Below are 21,195 nucleotides of genomic sequence, written 5' to 3'. Positions count from 1 at the left end.
CTCCCAGATTTTCACACATTCTATGAAACAATATATACTGATGCAATAAAAATACAGATATTCTCAAAAAGATAATGCTTTTTGTGTGTGTGGGGGGGGGCAAGTTCAATCAGGAGTCTTACATGTCTTCTCTTGAGTGAAGCAAATACCTGAATCATTGATGATACAGTTTAAAAGCTGACTGTGGAGTTTCCAATTTAAGTTTTTTTTTTTAAGCTCAGGTATCTGACACCTGTTTTACAGCAGTTTGGACCTCAGTCAGATAGAACAAGGGAAAGGGAAGTGAAGCACCCAGGGCAAATGTGAAAGAATAAGGGAAGGTGGGATCTTCACGATTTGACAACTAATTTGTTTAGGAGATAGTATGGAAAGTAGAATAGTCCCCCAAAGATGACCACTTCATAATCCCTGGAACCTCTGAGTACATTAGATTACATGGCAAAGAATAAATAAGATTGCTAATCAGCCAACCTTAAAATGGGGAGAATGTCCTGGATTAGGTGGATGGGCCCAGCGTGATTCCATGGGGTTCTTAAAAGGGAAAGAGGGAGGCAGGAGAGAACAAGCGATGGCACTGCTGGCTTTGAAGAGAGAAGAATGGGGCCACGAGCCAAGGAACGTGATCGACTCCAGAAGCTGGAAAAGCCAAGGAAACGACCCTCTCACAGAGCTTCCAGAAAGGAAACACAGCCCTGCCAACACCTTTTTCATTCAGTAAGGAGGCTCAGTTTGGACTTCTGATCTCTAGAACTGTGAGATAACAAATTGTATTGCTATAAACTGGTAAGTCTGTGGCAATTAGTTATGGAAGCAATAGGAAACTAACACCAGCGGGGATGTGGGGAAGCAACAACTGGAAAGGAGTCTTGGAATGAAAGTGCAACATACAGAATTGGAGAAACCCAGTGAGGAAGCAGGTGCTGGAAGGAGGAGTTTGGTTTTGAGCACAACACTGAGACGGGAGGAACTCCAGTGGGCGGTGTAGTCAGGCTTCAGAGCCTAAGAGGCATGGCTCTTACAGGCCTGGCTGCTCCGGCTGGGTTGGGATGTTAAACCGCTCTGTGCCTCAGTCGTTTTGCCTGAAAAAGGAATGATAACAGCACCTAGTTCACAGAGGATTATGCCGAGGAACAAATGAGATAATTTATGCAAGGTCCGTGTACTTGGCTTGTACTCAGATGTTGGCTGACCGTGATGACGACAACGAAGGTATAGAAGACACTTCCTGTGTATTGTTTTAGTCCTTATAGGCCATTGAACAACTTTAACCACTTGGTTTGTGACTAAATGATCCGTGAAGGAATAAAAAAAGTAAATGAAATTATCCTGCTTCTTTGTTTAGAAGGGATGCCAGCTGTACTATTTCTGCTTAAGTGACTATTCTCCACATTTGTGCATTTTATATATAGATGGAGCTGCATTCATTGTTTAAGATGACATTTTGTTCCTCTTTGAAGTCCTTGGTTGTCCTTACAAAACCTACACAGCTGGCCTACTGCCTGATGAGATTGCTGTGCTCCAGGAACATTGGGGCTGAGGAATAACCGTGTCCAGTCCTGTAGCCTGGACCCACAGAAGGGCAGAAAGAAGATAGTCACAGAAGAGATTAACAAGAGATCCAAGAGATGGAGGAAAATGGAACTTGCCTAAGTAGGGCTTATTATTAATTTGCTCCTTGCGTTAAAAGCACCGCACCCTTCTAGGATGACCAATGCTTTAAAGGCCACGTTTTTTCTCCTTCGAAATTGTTCTTCCTTCCTGGGGCTAAGGACAGGTATTTGCACGGCTCTGGAGGTTAGTATAGCCTCCTTGCTTATTAAACACAAAGTTTAATAAGACAATGTGCTTGCTCTAAAAGAACTCAAAGTCTGGTGAGTGACCAGCACCCAAACAATGGCATAAAAAGTTCATTTCAGGAAGGGTGAGGCCAAGTGTGTCACATAAAACGTGCAGACTCATGGAACTCAGGTGGCAGCATGACAAGGGACGAGGCTCCAGAGGGAAGTGTAGACAAAAGTGCCCCTGGTACAAAGGAGGTCTGTTTTCCCACTCTGACTCTCCACTGCTTTGTTGTCTATTAAACTTTACTTCATTTTCCAAAAAGAATTAACATATGTAAGTGGCCATCCATTAGAACCTGAGGTTGTAAAAGAATGTTTTCAACTCTGGGCAGAGAACTCTTACTGACAGATCCCTGGGCTATTTCCAGTTTTTGCTTAATTTGAATAAAACTGCTGTGAACATTCATTCACAGGTCTCCTTTTAGATGAATGTTTACATTTGTCCCAAATAAACACTTAGAGTGAAATTTCTGGGTCACAGTATAGGTGTATGCTTAGTTAAAATTTATAAGGGAATCGATAGAGATTATGACACAAGACTGGATAAAATGGAAAGATTCGAGTGTGTGTATGTGTGTGATCACACCAAATTTTTGTCAGAGACAGTGGTTTTATATGAACTTTGAAGAAATCTATCATCACAATTTCAGTCTTCAAACTGGAGTCTCCTCTAAATCAAGGAAACCATCGTAGCTGACATGATGTTACAGTACTACTCATTTGTAAACTGCCCTTCTGGATCCACACGCTGCCACTTCGCAACATCACTGATGCCTCTTTTTGACTGTCATCTGCATTTCTACACAGGATGGTTCCATTTAGTTGGGAAAGTTGGCATAAAAAGCAGTTCAGATTACTGGCAAAGTCACTGGGATGTACCTAATCAAAAGCCCTCTGCTGACTAGCTCAACAAGACACTTTCTTATACAAGATCAAAAATAATCATATCTTTCATTATAAAGGAGAAACCTCTTCATAAATCACCTTGGAAATATTCTAGGGTCTTATCCATTCTGTTTTTATTTCCAAGTCACTTGCTTGCAACCTAAGGAGTCTGTGATGCATGATTCTTTTCCCTTTTAACCAAATTAGATGCCTCGTTAAAGACTCTAGACAGAGCAATGCCAAGTTAGCTGGAAACAGATAGTGCTAATCCAAATATTCACCAGCTGGAGACATTAAGGCACGTAGGACTTAGAACAAGGGGCCAGGGTGCCATCAAAGCTGAGATGTCGAGGCCTCTGCAGAGTAACCACCTAACAAGATCTTGTTTGTGTATGTTTCAGTAAGGATTCAATCTCTGATTAGAAAGGAGAAAGTAAAAAAGATTTAATTTGCCAGCCCAACCATTCAGCAATATGAAAAACTGAAATCTGATTCTGTCTGTTGGAAAACTAGAAAGAACATTCGATTTAAATAGGGATTTTAGAAATTCAAAGTGGAGACACAGTGCTATTAGCTGAAACAGATGCAGACATGCCCTTGTATTTACAGCACCTGCCATCAGAAAATCTCAGTGCCCTTCATGGGAAGGCCCCAAGAAAAAGCTTTTCAGTACTGAAAAGGAACTGTCAGACAGACCTAGAAGGCAATGGTGCCCCTGCTCTACTAAGATTTTCTCTTGTGTGTAAAGAAAACTTTAAAAGTCAAGTCAGCATATTCTTGTCATTGAGAATTCAGGAGAGTCTGATTTCAAATACATTCTTATATTAACATTAAGCACTTGATAGGCATAAATCTTTTTATAAAAAATTTATTTCTCTGTAAATACAAATTCCAACATCAACAAACAATAGTCCAGTGGAAAAATACTTAGCTGTTAACATTGAAAACTTTTTTTTATTTAATAAATATAACTTTGGCATTCAAAATTCTAGCTGTAAACCCTATTAAAAAACAAAAACAAAAACAAAACAACCCCTTTACAAAAAAAGAGGCAAGAATTATAGATCAGAAGGCATAAGCCAACCAGTGGCTTCACATTCTTTTTACAATAAGTGTATTCCGATTAAGTCATGACCATTGTATTTACACATGAGGTATTCTGAGTGGTTCAAAAACTGAACCTAGTTTACAGAAACCACCAGTCATAGTGACTGATTTTATACACTCTGCTGTGCTTTTAATGTAACCACCTAGCACCTACTACTTGTCATCACACCAATGTGATGATGAATTTTATGTTTATGTATTTAAATAACTATTTATACATATATGTACACACATATACACACAAATGACTACATTCCAAAGGAGGTTCCCACTTACTAAACAGGGAAAAGGCTGGGCTCCAAAGACGTATATCTGATGCTTCCTCTCATGTTTACTAAGGTATCTACCTAGTAATGAAAAACTGCTCCTTGCTTTAAAAAAAAATCCTTAATCAAATCTATTTACAGAAGAACAAGGTGCAATAATCATCTACATTCTTACAGCTCACGTAGAAGAGAAATGAATGCTTACTGCAGGCAAAAGGCACAGAAGGTTCTCTCTGTATGCAGCTGCAAGTGTTGTTAATGACTTACTGATTTGAAACTACATTCTTAATATACTCAATACTTCTTTTAAATAAGAAAAAATCCAAAACTTTTCCCTCTTTATGATTAAATATATAATATTATCATACAGCAATTTCCATCATGGCATATTGGGGTGAAGATAGAAATTTTATGTTTTGTGAACACCAAAAAAAAAATGTCAAAAAGGGAAACAAAATGAATTAACTTTGGCTCTGAGAGCTCTAGCTGCTGGCAGTTTCAAATGACACAGTCTAAGTGAGCATGGTTATGAGAATTGCTTATTACCATAATTACATATCTACAGTGACAGAAATCTGTATAAGAGAACGCCAATAATCCAAACTAATGATGGGCCTGAGCTGAACTATGCAATTAACAACATAATCTAAGTTCTCAGCTACTATGTTATGCAATGAACTATTACTGATATTTTAAGAACATTTTCCCAATAAAGTAGTTCCTTTCAAAGTGCCCTCTAAGAGATTCCTATTAATGTCTTGAACTATGACAAAATTAATTTTTAAGCTGATTAGTAAGTCTGAAATATACAATATCCATTTTAGCAATGCTTTCTAGTCCTTGAGATTGTCTCTAACAAGTTACTGAAAGAAGTCGAATTCAGTTTAAGAAATTGTTGTGACCAAAACAAATTTCACTAAAATAAAATACTGTTAACATTAAATATTGAATCCTATTTCAAATATAAAAAGGGGCCATACCTTTTTTTTTTTAAAGTTCAAGCATGGCTTACCTAGTCAATACTTAAGCAAATTTCCAAACAGACTTACTTTAAAACTTAGGTTAATTTTCATTTCAGACAAAAAATCACTGTAATAACTTCCAAGAACATCCTAGTTCAAATGAGGACAAGATACTATAGTGTATCTATTTGCCCATCTTACCTAGCTTAATAGTAAAATCTTTATTTTTAATGAGATACCAGTATTATTACTATTCTAACACAAGAGGCTGCCTTGGGAAAGGGGAATTTTCTGAGAAATAAAAATCAAAATTAAATACTGACAAATTAGAATATTACTAGTCTTATTTCCCCCAAAATGTGCACCAAGGCTCTCTATTTATTATCATCTGGGCCCCTTGACAAAACCCAGACTCCAAGAGATTTGTAATTCAAGGTTATACTTCAACTATCACATCTTAATTCCCTTTTTTATGGGGAGCATACATTGTGGAAACTGAAATACACCAGCAGTAGTCAGTTAATTTCCTACTAAGTTAAAATTATTTTTTATCTCAAGATATGTGAATTAAGTCAAAGTATTGAAGTTTTAGGATGCTAACTTTTTTTTAAAATATAAATTATTTTTATCCCAACTAAGCCAGAAAACAAAATATCTACAGTAATCAAAACCAATGACCAAAAGTTTGGCTAAACAAAAATAATAACCATAAACCCCCAAACATACACATTTAAGTATACATTTAAGTCAGACCCTAGTGACCCAATTCAGTGATTACCTGCCCATTATCATTGCCATTTTAGGGGACCTTTATTTCCAAAACTGTGGAGACTGGGCGTGGGGGAGGAGACTCTATCCAGAGACTGTAAAAATGTTGTGTCCTGCACTTGTGTAATATTTATTTCAGATGCCATTATCTGCTTTACTGTAAAGGGCCATTTTCACAGATACTAATTTTTACAAGGCAGAATTCTTTGTATCAGATTTTTGGTACAAATACTCCCTGATTGTCTTCAAACCACTAACATTCAAAAACAAATGAACACATTAGAAAACCAAGTCCTTGCCAGTGACTAAGTCCCTTCTTATTAGGTTAGGGACCTTGGGATGCGGAATCAGGACAATGCACTGATATCCACTGCCCAGATCCTAGGAAGTAAGGAGGGAGGGAGGACTGACTAGAAGGAAAGTTTGACGTCCTTACAAAGCATTATAACTTTGCTGAAATGTAACTATAAAATAACTACAGAGAGCCATACAAAAGCCAAATTCTGAAGTGAATGTTCTCCTGGCTGGTTTCCTTGAAGGCCTTACCCCACACGTTTTCAATGCGGAGACTACTCAGGGGCACAGTCTTCCAGGAGCAGCCTTTATACCAACCAGTACAGAAGCCTGGCAAGCAAACAGACATGTGCTCTGTTCTTGCGCAAAACATTATTATCCTGCTTGACTAACATCCCTCCTCCCTTCTACATGTTATTTAGTCCTGACCTAAATGAGACTTGGTTGCATCAGGAAATCAAAACCAACTTGTAAAGGACAATGATCACCTACCTAAGTACATTTTAAAAAAATGTACTGAATGCTCTGAGGGCAATAAAATATACAGTCCTTCCAAAATACCAAATAAAACATGGAAATACTCATTTGGAAGTTTAAATCATTTAAATGATTAAAAACCAGATGCATTTCATAGTGATATCCTGTACTCCAAAAGAAGAACTAACCTGACCAAGTTCATATTCTATGAAGAACCCTGTTTTTTTTTAATATACTTTACCTAATAAAAGAAATTGCAGTATCACTTAGGTTTAGATTTTGTTTTATGCTATGCTAGCAATAATTCAGATATAAAGAATACAGGTTGGTTTTTTTCTTAAAGTAGTTTCAACTTTAAAACAGATACAAAACTGTTAAAATGTAAACATTTGAGATTTGGATAAATAAGCTATTGTTCCAGAGTCACTTTGTTAATCTTTCTTTTACAATAATGATCTGAGGCCTTATGTTTGCATTAATTACTATGGCTTTGTCTACACTGATATATATATAAACATATAAATAAAAAACTGTAAATAGTGAGGGACATGTTAAAATTACTTCAGATTATGTTAAGTTGCCTTGTAATACATAAATTACAATGCTAATGGGAAAAACCATCACATCAAAATTTCACACCACTTAGGCAATTCACAATCACTCTGGAAAAACAGCTGACCTATCTACAGTACTAAAATCAACCCAGACACACCACCTCACCATCTCAGCACAGTGGCTGTTCAGAACACAGACGGTTTTGCCTGCTGCACTACTGTCAGAACACCTGCCTGCTGCGGGAACTCTTGTTCAGCCAGCCCTTGAAAAACCCAAGTACAACACAAGCTTCCACACTAAAGAAAAGAAGCACAAAAATACAGTGTGTGCCTTTCTCAGAAGCTTTGCTTTGACTCCAGAAATCCTTATAATTTTGTGAATAAACACATATGCACGCGTGCGCACACACACACACACATCCACACACACATCCACAAAACTATAGGATTAAAAGAAATCCTACCCCTTTATCTGAAGGGTACTCTTCACAGCTTGGTCCTACAATCAGTAGTTTGAGAATACAGAATTTTTTCTTCTTATACATTTTATCACATTTTTCAAATGGTAATTTAACTTTTTTGGCCTGATTAGATAAGCCCCTTCGAAACCTCCTCACATCCCAGTTCCTCCCCAACAGAACAAATCCACAGAAAGAAAACCCCTGTGCAAGCCACACGTCACTTGCACCTTTCCATCGTGGCTCCTAAAAAGAAACAAGAACCGTGACTCAGCAGCATTTAACAGTGGGTTGTTATTGCAGTGGGGCCCACGCTGGTCACTGGGTGACACAGCTGTCTCCCATGTCCTGAGCGTAGCGGTCTGACAGTGTAGTCCTTAACTCATCTATGTCCCTCCGTAACTGGCACACATCCGACAGTTTCTTAGTGAGTGTTTCTGGGCTATGGTCATTCTCTGTCTCTTCCGCTGAACAGTTCATTGCTGTGGAAATAAAACATGGAGAGAATCTCACATTTTAGGGGGAACAAAAGCATTTTAGGGTTTTCAACTTAATTATTATTGGAAATATAATGCTGTACACTGTATACAAGTCAGGCTCAGGTTTAAATTATGCATCACTCAATAGCAAATGGATCTTATCTACTAGGTCCTTTTAAAACTTTGCTAACTAAAATGCATTAAATTCATACAGTGACACACACAAATTCAACAGGTTAAATGGATGACAATCTTCCAAAAGTAGAAAAGAGCAGGCTCTAACACCTCTCTTCAAGCTCAATCAGAGACAGAAATCTGAAAATCATTTGTGTGGTGAGGAGCACTATCTTACATTTTTATAGACTGCAAAGTGGGTTTATCGGTGTGAAAACATAATTTTTCAAAACATATGATAAGTATGTGTATGCATGTACCTCTAAAGATAGAGAGAGAGAGAGAGAGGGAGGGAGGGAGGGAGGGAGGGAGTTGGCACCTTTTAATTCCAAAGAAGTGTATCAGGCTGACAGCTAGATGCTGCCCAATGGCTGAATAACTGAAGGTAAGGCCCTGAGTCAGCCAGCTGCTAATTAATAGGAGGCATAAGAGTCAAGTTAACTTACTTGTTATTTTAACAAACATTAATTGAACTGTTTCATTGTTCATGATCCATGATCTAGGAACTATGCTGAGTGCTGAGGTCAGCCCAGTAATGGATATAGTGGCCTATTCTTAATGATTTGTATACAGTTTCATAAACAAGTCAACCCAGTCAGGTGTCATAGGTGACCTGTCACCACCCAATGGCTACGGGAGCACAAGGAAGAAAACCACAAGGCCTAACTGCAGACAGGGCAGGCTCACTGAACGGGCCAAAGCAGAAGAGTGAACAAAGGTATACAGAAGCAGACAACAAAACAGTCTGATAGAATTGGAGAAACCTCAAGAAAATCAGCAACCAGCTCTAAAATGGTAGAGCACAAATTATGAGGGCGAGAACTGCCAGGAAGTAAGGCTGGAGAGGCAAATGGAAGCTCCCCACGTCTCTACTCTAGGGGAGCGTGAGTACCAAGAAACGAGGACCACAGTTTTGACAGATCACTCTGGCAGCAACGGAAAAGATGGGCTGGGGATAGTGGGTGGGCACAAGGGATAGGAGAGACCAGTCCGGATGAAGGACTATGAAAGCTGGAATTAAGGAAACGGTGCAATGGAGCTGTGATGGCAGGAATAAATGCTACAAGTAGGAAGGGACTTGTAGACGTGATGGAGCTCAACTTTCCATCAGCTTGGGGAGGGGCCAGGGGCTGCGAACAGGACACAGACGGGGGGAATGAGTAGGGTGGAAGGTAAATCTGGGTTGGGGTGACAGATGGATGATGTGGTTCTACTCACTGAGAGGAGGAATAGGTTTAGGGAGGAAAAAAAGTAGGTTGTTTTGGACATACTGAGTCTGTGATACCAAGGAAACTGCTGGTTCTAACGTACAGGTGAGTACAATCAGGAGCCCCAAAGGGACATTCGAGGCAGGATGAGAGATAAATGTCTGGGTCAACAGTTCAGGGAAAACAGAGACCAAGCCAATATGGATAAGATTACTCAGAGAGTAAACAAACAAAAGGCCAACAACAAAAGTTTCCTGGGGGACTGCCAATATTTACGCGGCAGAGGATTTCACAGCAGACTGAGGCTGAGCAGTCACAAAGGTGGAAGCAGAACCTGGGGAATGACGTCATGGAAACCACGGTAGTGGAGCTTTAAGACGGGTGGGGTGAACAGTGTTAACATAATTTATGGAGTGACAAGGATCCAAAAAATACTCTCTCTTTTTTTGGTTGAAAATTAGCCGGTTGGTCAAATTTTCACAATGCCAAACTCTAAGGTAAGGATTCTGGGGTTAAACTTTAAGGACTGAAGGAGTGTATATATGATGTTGGGGAGGGGGGAGTGGGGTGTGTGTGGTAAGGTTGTTGAATCTCCATTTCATTCACATTAGGATAGCTCTCTTGCCCTAATACCGAAAAAGGTAATAGGTGTTATGTGGGATACAAATGCAAATGTAGAAGGTTACAAAATAACTGAAGAGGCGACCACCTCTAAAATGGTGGAGAAAATGTCTTTTGTGTGTGTGTGTTTATTTCCTGCTCCAAGAGATCATTGCTAACTAAATACCCCATGTTCACCTGGCAAGCTTCTCCTCCTCTTAAGATTCAAGCCAAACATCAGCTACTCCATGGATACTTCACAGCCCTACCCAGGTGGACTTAGCTATTTTTTCCCCTTTTGTTCCACTGTCCTCTGACCATATGTCAGTATTAGTATTTATCACAATGCTCTAATATTTCGGCTAATGTGTGGGCAAGGGCTGTGTTCAACTTATCTGCATTATCAGCACCCTAGTGCTTGCACCAAGGAAGGCATTTGATAAATGTTTACTGAATGAGTGAATATACTTAAACATTAAAGTGTTTTTCACATATTCACCCTCATGTATGTGTTCCCAGATTTATGAAGTAGAGGGGAAAATTCTGACCTCTCTGAGCACAGTCACATGTTCATTTAACAAATGAGACACTCTGGTCAGGACTATTACTTGGTTTGCCAAAATAACTATTATGATGCAAGATGGTGGAATCTTTTTGATGAACCTGGAAACAAAACTAGTCTCCACTCCAGTCACATATTAACCATATTATTAGGCAATTGCTCAATACAACATGTCAGTACATAAACACTACAGTCTTACTCCACTCATATCTCCTTCCTGAAGTCCATTTCTTTTAAAAAGAGACCAACATGTCAATATCATAATAATCTGGAGCCACGTAAGTTGAGTGTTCCAGTTAAAGCAGCACAGGACGGAAGAGACCTAGGACCTGCCTGTCGCAGCCCTCACAGTTACGTGTGCAGGAAGGCAGAACCGAGGCAGAACGGCTGGGTGTCCACCGAAAGGGACAAAGGCAGTAGGTATGCACTGCGATGGCAACAGATCTACAGGCCATGAAAGCTGGCTCGTGTGGCAGTCAGCACTGGCACTCACATTAAACAACTGCCATAGAACACGCATTGCCTAAGAAAGCAAGTGAGTTCTTCCTCTCAAATATTTTGCCAGTAGACAGATGGCTGGGTCATTAATTTAATACAATTGTCACATGAAAGCAAACAGAATCATTACTTTTAGAAGAGTAATCAGGAAACCAAATCTAACTACCATTCCAGTCACATATGAACAGATTCAGCATAGGAAACAAGTATCTCCCAGCTCATCCACACAGGTGGATCTACAGGCATTCTATCAAGTGGCAGTCTGTATCAACCAGGACCCTGCTCATTTCTGTAAGATAATGAGGTAAGTTCTAGCAATGAAGCAGTAACAGGTATTCACAGACCCACAGATTGATTCAGAGGTTTATAAGCCATGAGCCACTTACATCTGATTCCCAGTAACAATGAAAGATTAGGCTCCTTGCCTTGAGCACGCTGATTAAGAATACTACACAATGCCTTCAAGTCAAACAAACAATAGGACATCTCCTTGAACAGCTGATCGATCACACTCAAATCAAACAGTGGCTTTTTGGAAAGAACAGTCTGCTGCCTGGCTTGTTCTACTTCCTGGCCCTGATCCAACAAAGAGCAGGTCTCTTCTGTTTGTCTTTGGTTCTGCAGTGGATTAAAAAAACAAAAATCAGGTTGTTAGAAGAAAGGAAAGATACTAAAAAACCATTAAGGTTAACATTTCCCCCCAAGTCTTTAACAAAACACTGCAGTCATATTACACGCACAGGAACCAAATTTAACTGCATACATACAGTAGGGAAAACAGAGAGAGAAAAAGAATTTAAACAGTGGAAAGGGTTCCTCTGTGCCATCGGATGCCTTAGGGTAAACCTGAGAGAGGACACATAAATTCAAACAGTCTCGGCTTCTAGGGGGTCTCCCGTGCTCTCACATAAAAAGTACTTTGATGGTATATATATTTTGTTATGATTCATCCCAAGAACAAAAAGAAATGCAAAGAAAATTCAAACCTCATCCTGTAGTTTTATCGTTAGCAGCAAGAGTGATTTACTCTGAAACTATTTTTGGTACACTGAGAAAAAAGTATGTATGTTACTATGTTAATGTTGATAGGAACCAAACTTTGCAGTGTAAAAGAAAAAGAAATAAAAGCATAAAATCAAAGGGGAAAAAACCCAAACACTCTGATTGTTAAACCTGAACTGGAAGAATCAGTAGGAACTCATGATTTATTACATTCCGGAAAAGTTACCCTCACCTCATCCCCGAATTATCACCATTTACTCCTCATCCTGAAAATTGCTAATTACAGGTAAGTTCAACTAGCTTTCCAGTTGGAATTGTATTTCAGAAAAACCAAATAGCCTGGATTGATGAGGAAAGTATCATTTTTTTTCTAGATGAACGCCAGCTAATATGTAAATGGAATGATGTAATTAGAAAAAATTACTGTTGTTTTAATCATCTTAATGATTCAGTGATCACTGATGGATGCTAAAACCATCAAGGAAAAGGGTGCCGGCAGACTGCATATCCACAGTTGCCTAGTGTCACCCCACAGATTGCCTGCTGATTGCAGAGGCTACACGTTACAGTGGAAAGAATCCGTCTGTCACCACCTTAACCCAGTGAGACCAGTATTTGTTTCGCTTACAGTGGGATAACCAAACACGTATAATCTGATGATGTGAACAGCACCTACAAGTAAAGTATTCATGCCCCAAAAATGTTTGACCTGAATCTAGTATCTTTAGCTCTAACTTCCAGCTTACAAGAAATACAGGGGGAAGGAAATACAGGAAGATAAGGAATCAGACACATCTAGGTGTAACAACTCTACAAGTCCTTAAGACAAAAGGCCCACTTTCTTCAGGGAGAAGAAAGGAACTTTGGATTTATAAGACAAAAATAAAACACAACACACGGTCCTTGATGGAAAGCTGGTTTCAACAGCCACTATAAAAAACATTTGGGGAAGAAGTGGGAAATTTTTTATAAGACTAGATATTACTGAATGTCAAAGAACTACTCCTCTTACTGAGTATGACAATGGTGAAATGGTTACACAGGAAGCTGTCCCTCATTTTTGGAGATGCATTCGTTAGAAGAAAAATGTCGTAACAGTTCAAAAACTAAAATAAGTATATTTTATATAATATGTCCTTAAATGCAAGCCAAGTATTTCATCTCATAATTCAATGAAGGAAGTATGATTCATTCCACTGATGAAGAGTCAACATTGAAGCTTCCTGAAGGATTTTCAAGGGTAATTTTGTTTATATGCAATTTATGCTTTATTTGATGACTTTGGGTATCTAATTCCTATATAATATTTGACTTTGCTGTAGTTAAGTCTGTGAAACTGTTGCTGACATAAGAAAAATAAAAGTTTGTCTTTTTGATTATAATCTTAGTAAGAAACCTAATGGATTTAATTAAGTAGCACATCAAAAATCAAGACTTCAGTTTAAAAAACATTTTATGAATATGTACAAAATAAGCCTTTGCTTTAACTTAAATAAGTACTGAGTCATTCTTGAAAGCAATCTGAATTTCTTCTACTCACATCAAGCAATGTTTGTGTTAATCTCTGTAGGTTCCTTTCTTTCTTTTCTAGCTCTTCCATCATCTTTTGAGTAGTCAATTTTTCTTTAGAAAGTTTCCCTTGCATAGACTAGAATAAAGAGAATTGGAAAGCAAAGCATGTTAACAATTAAAACAAAATATAATCACGTAGGTAACCAGGAATACTGGCTCTGAATACTTTAGGTATTACGTCCTCCTCAACCCCTTGGAAGATGATGCCTTCACTTCTAAATCAACCCTATTACTTCTATAATCCCAAAAGGGGGGTTGGGGAGAAATTCCATCTTTACCAAGAAAGTTTTTAATTGGGGTAAAATATGTTAAATCTAAAGTTGCTGTTTAATGCTTTATTATAAATGTTCTTATTTTATTGATTTTTGTTTATATATATTGAGAGTGTATTAACAAATCTATACTTTTAAAAAGCATTTTCTTAGGATTAACAAGGTACAAGATTATAAGATCATAAGACCATCCCTGTTTCTATCATCTGAAACACAGCCAAACACCCTTCTCTTAGTGTAACACTCCAAGCAATGGATATGATGTTGAATTCAGGCCAAAGGTCTACCATGGGACTTAGATAAACTAATCTCTTTCTTAACTCCATTACAAAATTACAAATTATCTACAAGAAAATCTTAAGTATACCAAGACAGAATATGGGGTATTTTAAGAGTAACTGAGTCATTTCAGCTTATAAATCTGATTATCAGCTGCACACCAAAGAAGAACTTGCCATAAACCTTGTATTATCAGAGATTTTTTTCTATCAACTTTTTTCCTTTTATTGAACTACAAGATCCATAAACATATGACTAAAGAAGAGATTTCATTCCCCTCCACCCCATCCTCAGGTCTGTATTTAGTCCCAACTCTGAAAATACTTCAGAATGCTGACCACCTAAATAGCACACAATCTACTATGAAGGTTTTTTTCCCTCACATTATCTCTGGATGGAAAAAGAGAGGATAGCTGTCACCATGGGTTGAGATAAGACTCTAAACATAAAGCAGTTTTCTCAGTAACAGTATTCAACCTCGTTGCTTTTTAATTTCATTTGTCTGTTAAACTCTGAAAAATATTATATTTTGTAACTCAAAAAGTGGATACAAATGAATCAAGCCCTATATCAAGTACATTTTCTTCTAGGAAAAACTCATTTTATATTCTACAAAAATGAATCTCACAGCACAAAGTCATATGCACTATCTAAGAATACATATCTTTGGATACTGAAATTCCTTTGTAACTGCATTTGACTGAATCAAAAACCATCTGATTGAACGATATGTGGGAATTTATTTATCTAGCTGAAGATTGATATTTACTGGCGTGATAAGATTATTTACTTGGCTCAAATTCAGAATTCATTCTGAATTTTTTTAAGATTTGTGATTGTTTATTTTATTAGAATTGTAGAAGAAAGGCACCACAAATAAACTACTCTAAATCTCACTTGAACAGTGAAAACTGAACCCAAGAGAGGTATTTTCATAATGCTGTAATATAATTCTTTAGAGGATTATACTGTTTCTTATTTTTTTCATGTTGAATGTGACTAGTAATTAGCTAGTAAATCTGACTAGTATGTTCCTGTTTAAGACTAAATTTAAATCAGTGAAGAAACAGGTAATCTTCTCCATCGAAATAAATCAAAAGTGTTTGGCAGTAGTGCTGTGTGTCATAAGAAGGAAAAGTGAATTTGGAAAACATATCAAGCTCAACATGTTATGTTGGTTTGGTTCAATGGCACTAATCAAGCAGCCCTTTAATGCGGGAAGGAGTACACCCATGCTAATAAGGCTAAATGCTGTACAATTTCTAGGCTAATCCTCAGTATGAGTGGTACAGCTGTCTGACAAGAATATTTCACCTAAAAGAGTACTTTTCTATCCTAAACTGTACGAAAAAGCATGTTTAAAAGTTTAGGGAAAAAAGGAGGAGGGAGAGGAAGATTTCTGCTAAGGTTAGAATGGGGTTAGTAAAATTAAAAATAAATTAATTTTTAAATGCCTACAATTTCTCCTTTAAAAAATCATTGCTAAACTGGAAATTTATGTCTAAGTTACTAATCTGTAGGTATTTATGACAATCATTCTTTCAGCTGAAAGTGGTTTTAAATTTGTTATTTAGATGTCAATATCCAGAAATGTTAATCATTTTTGGCCCCATACATAAACAGCTCAAATGAAGGAAGGCTAAATGTGCCTTACTCAATGGATTCTACATATGCCACAAACCCAATTTAGGGGGAAATATTTGAAAGAAGCTTATGTTAGCAGTTTTACTATATAAACACACACACACACAAACCCACACAAGAGTTTCACAAATACATTTCTTTGTTTAATCATTTCTCCAGCAAAAATTATAGCCAAGCACTATCGGTGCACTGGATGATATATCAGTGAACAAAACAGTCAAAACTCTTGGTCTTTGTGGAACTTGTACTAGGAGGGAAAAGACCAAAGAAAATAACCATAATAAATATGTAAATTATGTAATATTATATACTAGAATCTGCCTAGTGCTGTGGAGAACAGAGCATGGGGGGGGTGGAATCTCAAATGGGGTAGAATGAGAACTCATGGAAAATGTGATATTTGAGCAAAATCTTGAAGGAGGTGAGAGACTGTTCCATTGGTATCAAAAGAGTATGTTTCAGTCAGTGCACAGGTTCTGAGGCACAAGGTGTCTTCTCTGTTTGAAAAAAAGCAAGAGGGCCAGGGTGACAGAAAACAGTAAGAGATGAAGTCAAAGAAGGAAGACGATGTAGGGGATAGATTGTGTAAGCTCTTCTAAGCCAGGGTAAGAACTATGATTTTTACTCAGGAAAAAATGAGGAGCCACTGAAAAGTACTGGGAAGATACGGCATGATCTAGTTTTTGCTGAATAGGTCAGTTTGATGAGAACACACTGTAGGCAAGCAAGGATGGAAGCAGAAAGAAATAATCCAGATAAAGAATGAAGATGACTTGGACCAGGGTGGCAACAGTGGAAGTCAGGAGAAGAGGCCAGATACTAGATATATTTTGAGGAAACAGGATTTGCTCACAAACGTGAGGTAGAAGAAAAGTCAAAGATTTCCAGACTCAGCAAATGGAAGGGCAGATTTGCCATTAATAGATATGGGAAATAAGGAAGGTGTAGCAGGGTTTATGAGTTTTTGGTTTGGGGGAATAAGAAATTCAGTTTTGAACATGCTATGTCTGCTATGTCAAGTGGTGACGTTGAATAGGCAATTGGATATACAAGTTGTAAGGTCAGGGGAGCATTTTGAGCTGGAGATAGAAATTAGGGAGTAGAGAGCACACACATTGTATTTAAAAGCCAGAAGACTGCGCAGGCTCACTAAGAGAAGACAGAGAATCCTAGGAAAGAAACAAGCCTCTTTTTTGAAATATGAGACCGTGTGTGCATGTATGTGTATTTTTGCAGTATAACTGGCCTATAACACTATGTTAATTCCAGGTGCACAATATAATGATTTAATACTTCTATGCATTACAAAATGATCACAGTAAGTCTAGTTACCATCTGTCACCATACAAAGTTATTACAATATGATTGACTATATTCCCCTCACTGTATATTTCATCTCTGTGACTCATTCATTTTGTAACTGGAAGTTTGTACCTCTTAATCTTGCTCACTGACATATGATATATAATATTCTGAAAGTAATTTACATGTCTCCAAAATAAACCTTAAATACCACAAACGAACTAAACTTATCCCTAGATTATAAAATGGACAAGTTTCTATATAATAAGGTAATCTGTCCAATTTTTATATACTAGTATACTAACCTGCTTATATCTTTATTATAATAGGATTTATGCTACAGACCTTAAATTTATTCCGTCTAGTTAAATAAATCAAATAACAAAAACAATCACCAAAAAAACCTTAAAAAGCAAGTTCCTCTCAATTTTTTGGCCATCATTTTATTGTACATATTTAAATCATCTAGAAACAATGCATAAATCAGTCACTTTATTACTAAGTACAGTTGAAAGGTTTCATGCCATTATGTTTTATTAATACAAGCATAGTATTTTTCCAATAGCATATGTAACTATACATAAAAGGTAAGATAATAGTGCTACTATCATAAGAAATATCAATTAATAAGGAGCATGCATACTTAACAAGGTAAGATAAATGGCATCTAGAAATCAGTAATAAACAGAATGTACTCTTTAATAAAATTTAATAGTCTCTCTCAACACCTTTTAGAAAATTAAGTTAAGAAAATTTCATCTCCTACACGAGGCCACTCCTTCAAGACTGGATGAGGTGGCTGTTTTATCATAGAAACCAACACAGAGAGTCAAGAAAAATAAATATGTTCCAAATTTAAGAATAAGATAAAACCTCAGAAAAATACCTTAGTAAAACAGAGATAAGTGACTTACCTGATAAAGACTTCCAAATAATAGAAAATAATCTTTATAGATGCTCACCAAGGTAAGGAGAACAAAGTAAGAACAAAGTGACAATTTCAACACATATAAGAAAGTACCAAATAGAAGTCACGGAGCTGAAGAATACATTAACTGAACTGAATAACACAACAGGGAGTGTTCAACAGTAGACTAGGTGAGGCAGAAAAAAGGATCAGCGAATCTAAAGACGGGGCAGTGAAACTCACGCAATCAGAGCAGCAAAAAGAAAAGTGAAAAAGAGTGAAGACAGTTTAAAGGACTTATGGGACAACATTACGCAGACCAACACTCACATTTTAAGGAGGAGAGAGAGAAAGGGATAGAAAACTTCAGTGAGGTAATGGCTGAAAACTTCCCTAACCTGGGGAAGGAAACAGACATCCAGATCCAGGAAACTAAGAGAGTTCACATGAATCCAAAGAGATCCACTCCAAGGCACATTATAACCATATATCCAATAAGGGGTTAATATCCAACATATATAAAGAATTTATACAACTCAAGAGCAAAAATAATCATCATCCAATTTTTAAAAGGGTAAAGGTCTAAAAAGACATTTTTCCAAAGAATATACAAATGGCCAACAGGCACATGAAAAGTTGCTCAGCCTAACTAATCAGGGATATCTAAATCAAAACCACAATGAGATATCACCTCACACTTGTTAGAGTGGTTACTATCAAAAAGACAAGAAGTAACAAGTGTTAGCAAGGATGTGGAGAAAAGGGAGCCCTTGTGCGCTGTTGATGGGAATGTAAATTGGTGCCACTATGGGAAACATTATGGAGGTTCCTCAAGAAACTAAAAATAGAGCTACCATGTGATCCAGCAATTCCAGTTCTGGGAATTTATCCAAAGGAAATGAAAACACTAACTTGAAATATGTGCACCCCGAGATCACTGCAATATTATTTACAATAGCCAAGACATGCAAGCAAACTAAATGTCCATCAACAAACGAATGGATGAGGAAAATGTGATTTTATACACATATACACACAGATAGGACTATTATTCAGTCATACAAAGAATGAATCCTGAGGGAACGCTAATTCGAAGTTGCGCTATATACAATTACTAAGACATGGAAACAACCTAAACGCCCATCAACAGATGAATGGATAAAGCAGTTGTGGTATATTTAGACAATGGACTACTACTCAGCCATAAAAAATAATAAAATATTGCCATTTGCAGCAACATGGATGGACCTGGAGATTATCATTCTAAGTGAAATAAGACAGAAAGAGAAAGAAAAATACTACATGATATCACTTATATGTGGAATCTAAAATAAAGAAGAAAAAAAAAGACCCTAATGAACTCATCTACAAAACAGAAGCAGACTCTCAGACACAGTAAACAAATCTTATGGTTAATGGGGGAAAAGGGGTGAGAAGGGATAAATTTGGGAGTTTGAGATTTGCAAATGTTAACCACTATATATAAAATAGGTAATAAAATTTCTTATGTCTAGCACAGGGAACTATATTCAATATCTTGTAATAACCTTTAATGAAAAAGAATATGAAAATGAATATATGTACATTTATGCATAATTGGGACATTATGCTGTACACCAGAAATTGACACACTGTAATTGACTGTGCTTCAATTAAAATAAAATAAAATAAAATCTTTCAACATCATGGATGGAACTCGAGCACATGATGCTAAGTGAAATAAGCCAGACAAAGACAAATACTGAATGATCTCACTTACATGTGAAATTAAAAAAAAAAAAAAAACAACCAAACTCAGAGATAATACAGAACAGATACGCGGTTGCCAAAGGAAGGGGGTGAGAGAGGGGAGGGAATGGGTAAAGGGGGTAAAAAGGTAGTCAAAAGGTATAAGTTATTATTATTTTTTTTGGTGATGTACAGCATGGTGGCTACAGTTAACAATCCTATATTGTATATTTCAAAGCAGCAAAGAGAGTAGATCTTAAAAGCTCTCATCACAAGAAAAAAACAGTTGTAATTCTGTGGTAATAGACGTTTATTATTAGACTTACTATGATGATCATTTTGCAATACATAAAAATATCAAGTCATTATTTTACACTCCTAAAACCAATGTTATATGTCAATTATATCTCAAAAAATATAAGTTAACAGTTTGGAAAAAAAAAAGTATAGAGTTAATGACAACAGAATAAGATTTTTGAATCAGACAAAATTAGGCTCTGGGTGTATAGTTTATGTGCTATGTAATCATGGTTAAGCTATCTAATCTTTCTAAGCTCTGAAGTCATCAGAATGATTTTCCAACCTTGTAAAGTATTGTGAAAATTATACTATGTGTATGTAGACAACACTGTTGGTTGTCTGCCTATTCACAAATCCCATGGGTCATAAGTAGTCATATCTATATTCCTGGGGCATAGTTCACTGTATCGGGCTGAATGAACACCTGACCAAACCTGAGGAAATGCGACCCAGAGCATATGAGTTAGTCTCTGCAGGTAGTCGGAAATGAACTACAGAGCTTAAGGGCTGTGGGGCAGCCATATTCTGCCATGTGAGCTAAAGAAGGAAAGGAAATCAGTCTACAGAGAGAGAAAAGAATGAAGCGGACTGAAGTAAGAGCAGCCAGGCTTCACTCCAATCTATGGGTTCCACAGATATCTCTGCATTCTTGTAATATAGCAGATTCTACTATTTTTGCTTAGGCTAAATTGAATTGGTTCTGTTGCTTATGACCAAAAATCCTAAATGAACTGTACCTAGTACAAAATATTTATGCAAGAAATACTAGTTCCTTTCTTCTTATACTAAATATTTAAAAGCCCATTTCTTATTTCAAATCACTGTGATATATATACCCTTTTAATAACTTAAAATTTTACCTGTCAACTATACTAATAAAGCTAGAAATAAAAAGAATCCATTCCAAATGCAGCATTAAGGGTGAATGCTCTTGTGGGCAAAGGTTTTTTTTTTTTTTTCTCGTCTTTTATCACTAATTATCCCCTATAAGAGTGCCTAGTCCATGCTGGAAATTCAGTTAACAGTTACTGTATGAACTGAATTAATGAATAAGTG

At 37.1% G+C, this 21,195-nt stretch overlaps 1 protein-coding gene across 4 annotated transcripts in view; it reads right to left on the bottom strand.

The window, feature by feature from the left end:
* The window catches only part of CEP85L (centrosomal protein 85L), a 177,070-nt gene that overhangs the window by 21,970 nt on the left and 133,905 nt on the right, over positions 1–21,195 (bottom strand). Inside the window, exons 13-15 of one of the 4 annotated variants that reach the window (XR_012508651.1) lie at positions 13,676–13,783; positions 11,559–11,751; positions 7,619–8,094 (exon numbers count right to left, since the gene is read on the bottom strand). Coding sequence is in view for 1 of the 4 variants with exons in the window: in XM_074368430.1 (XP_074224531.1) it covers positions 7,931–8,094; positions 11,520–11,751; positions 13,676–13,783 (504 nt within the window). In the remaining 3 variants the exon portion in view is untranslated. Of the gene's footprint in view, positions 1–3,578; positions 8,095–11,519; positions 11,752–13,675; positions 13,784–21,195 lie in introns of those variants that run through there. The other 3 variants (XR_012508650.1, XM_074368430.1, XR_012508652.1) reach the window with 3 other exon arrangements.

Source organism: Camelus bactrianus, chromosome 8 (assembly GCF_048773025.1).
Source record: "Camelus bactrianus isolate YW-2024 breed Bactrian camel chromosome 8, ASM4877302v1, whole genome shotgun sequence".
NCBI classification, from domain to species: domain Eukaryota; kingdom Metazoa; phylum Chordata; class Mammalia; order Artiodactyla; family Camelidae; genus Camelus; species Camelus bactrianus.
Note: the sequence above shows the minus strand (reverse complement) of the source record. Positions and strands in the feature narration are given on the sequence as shown.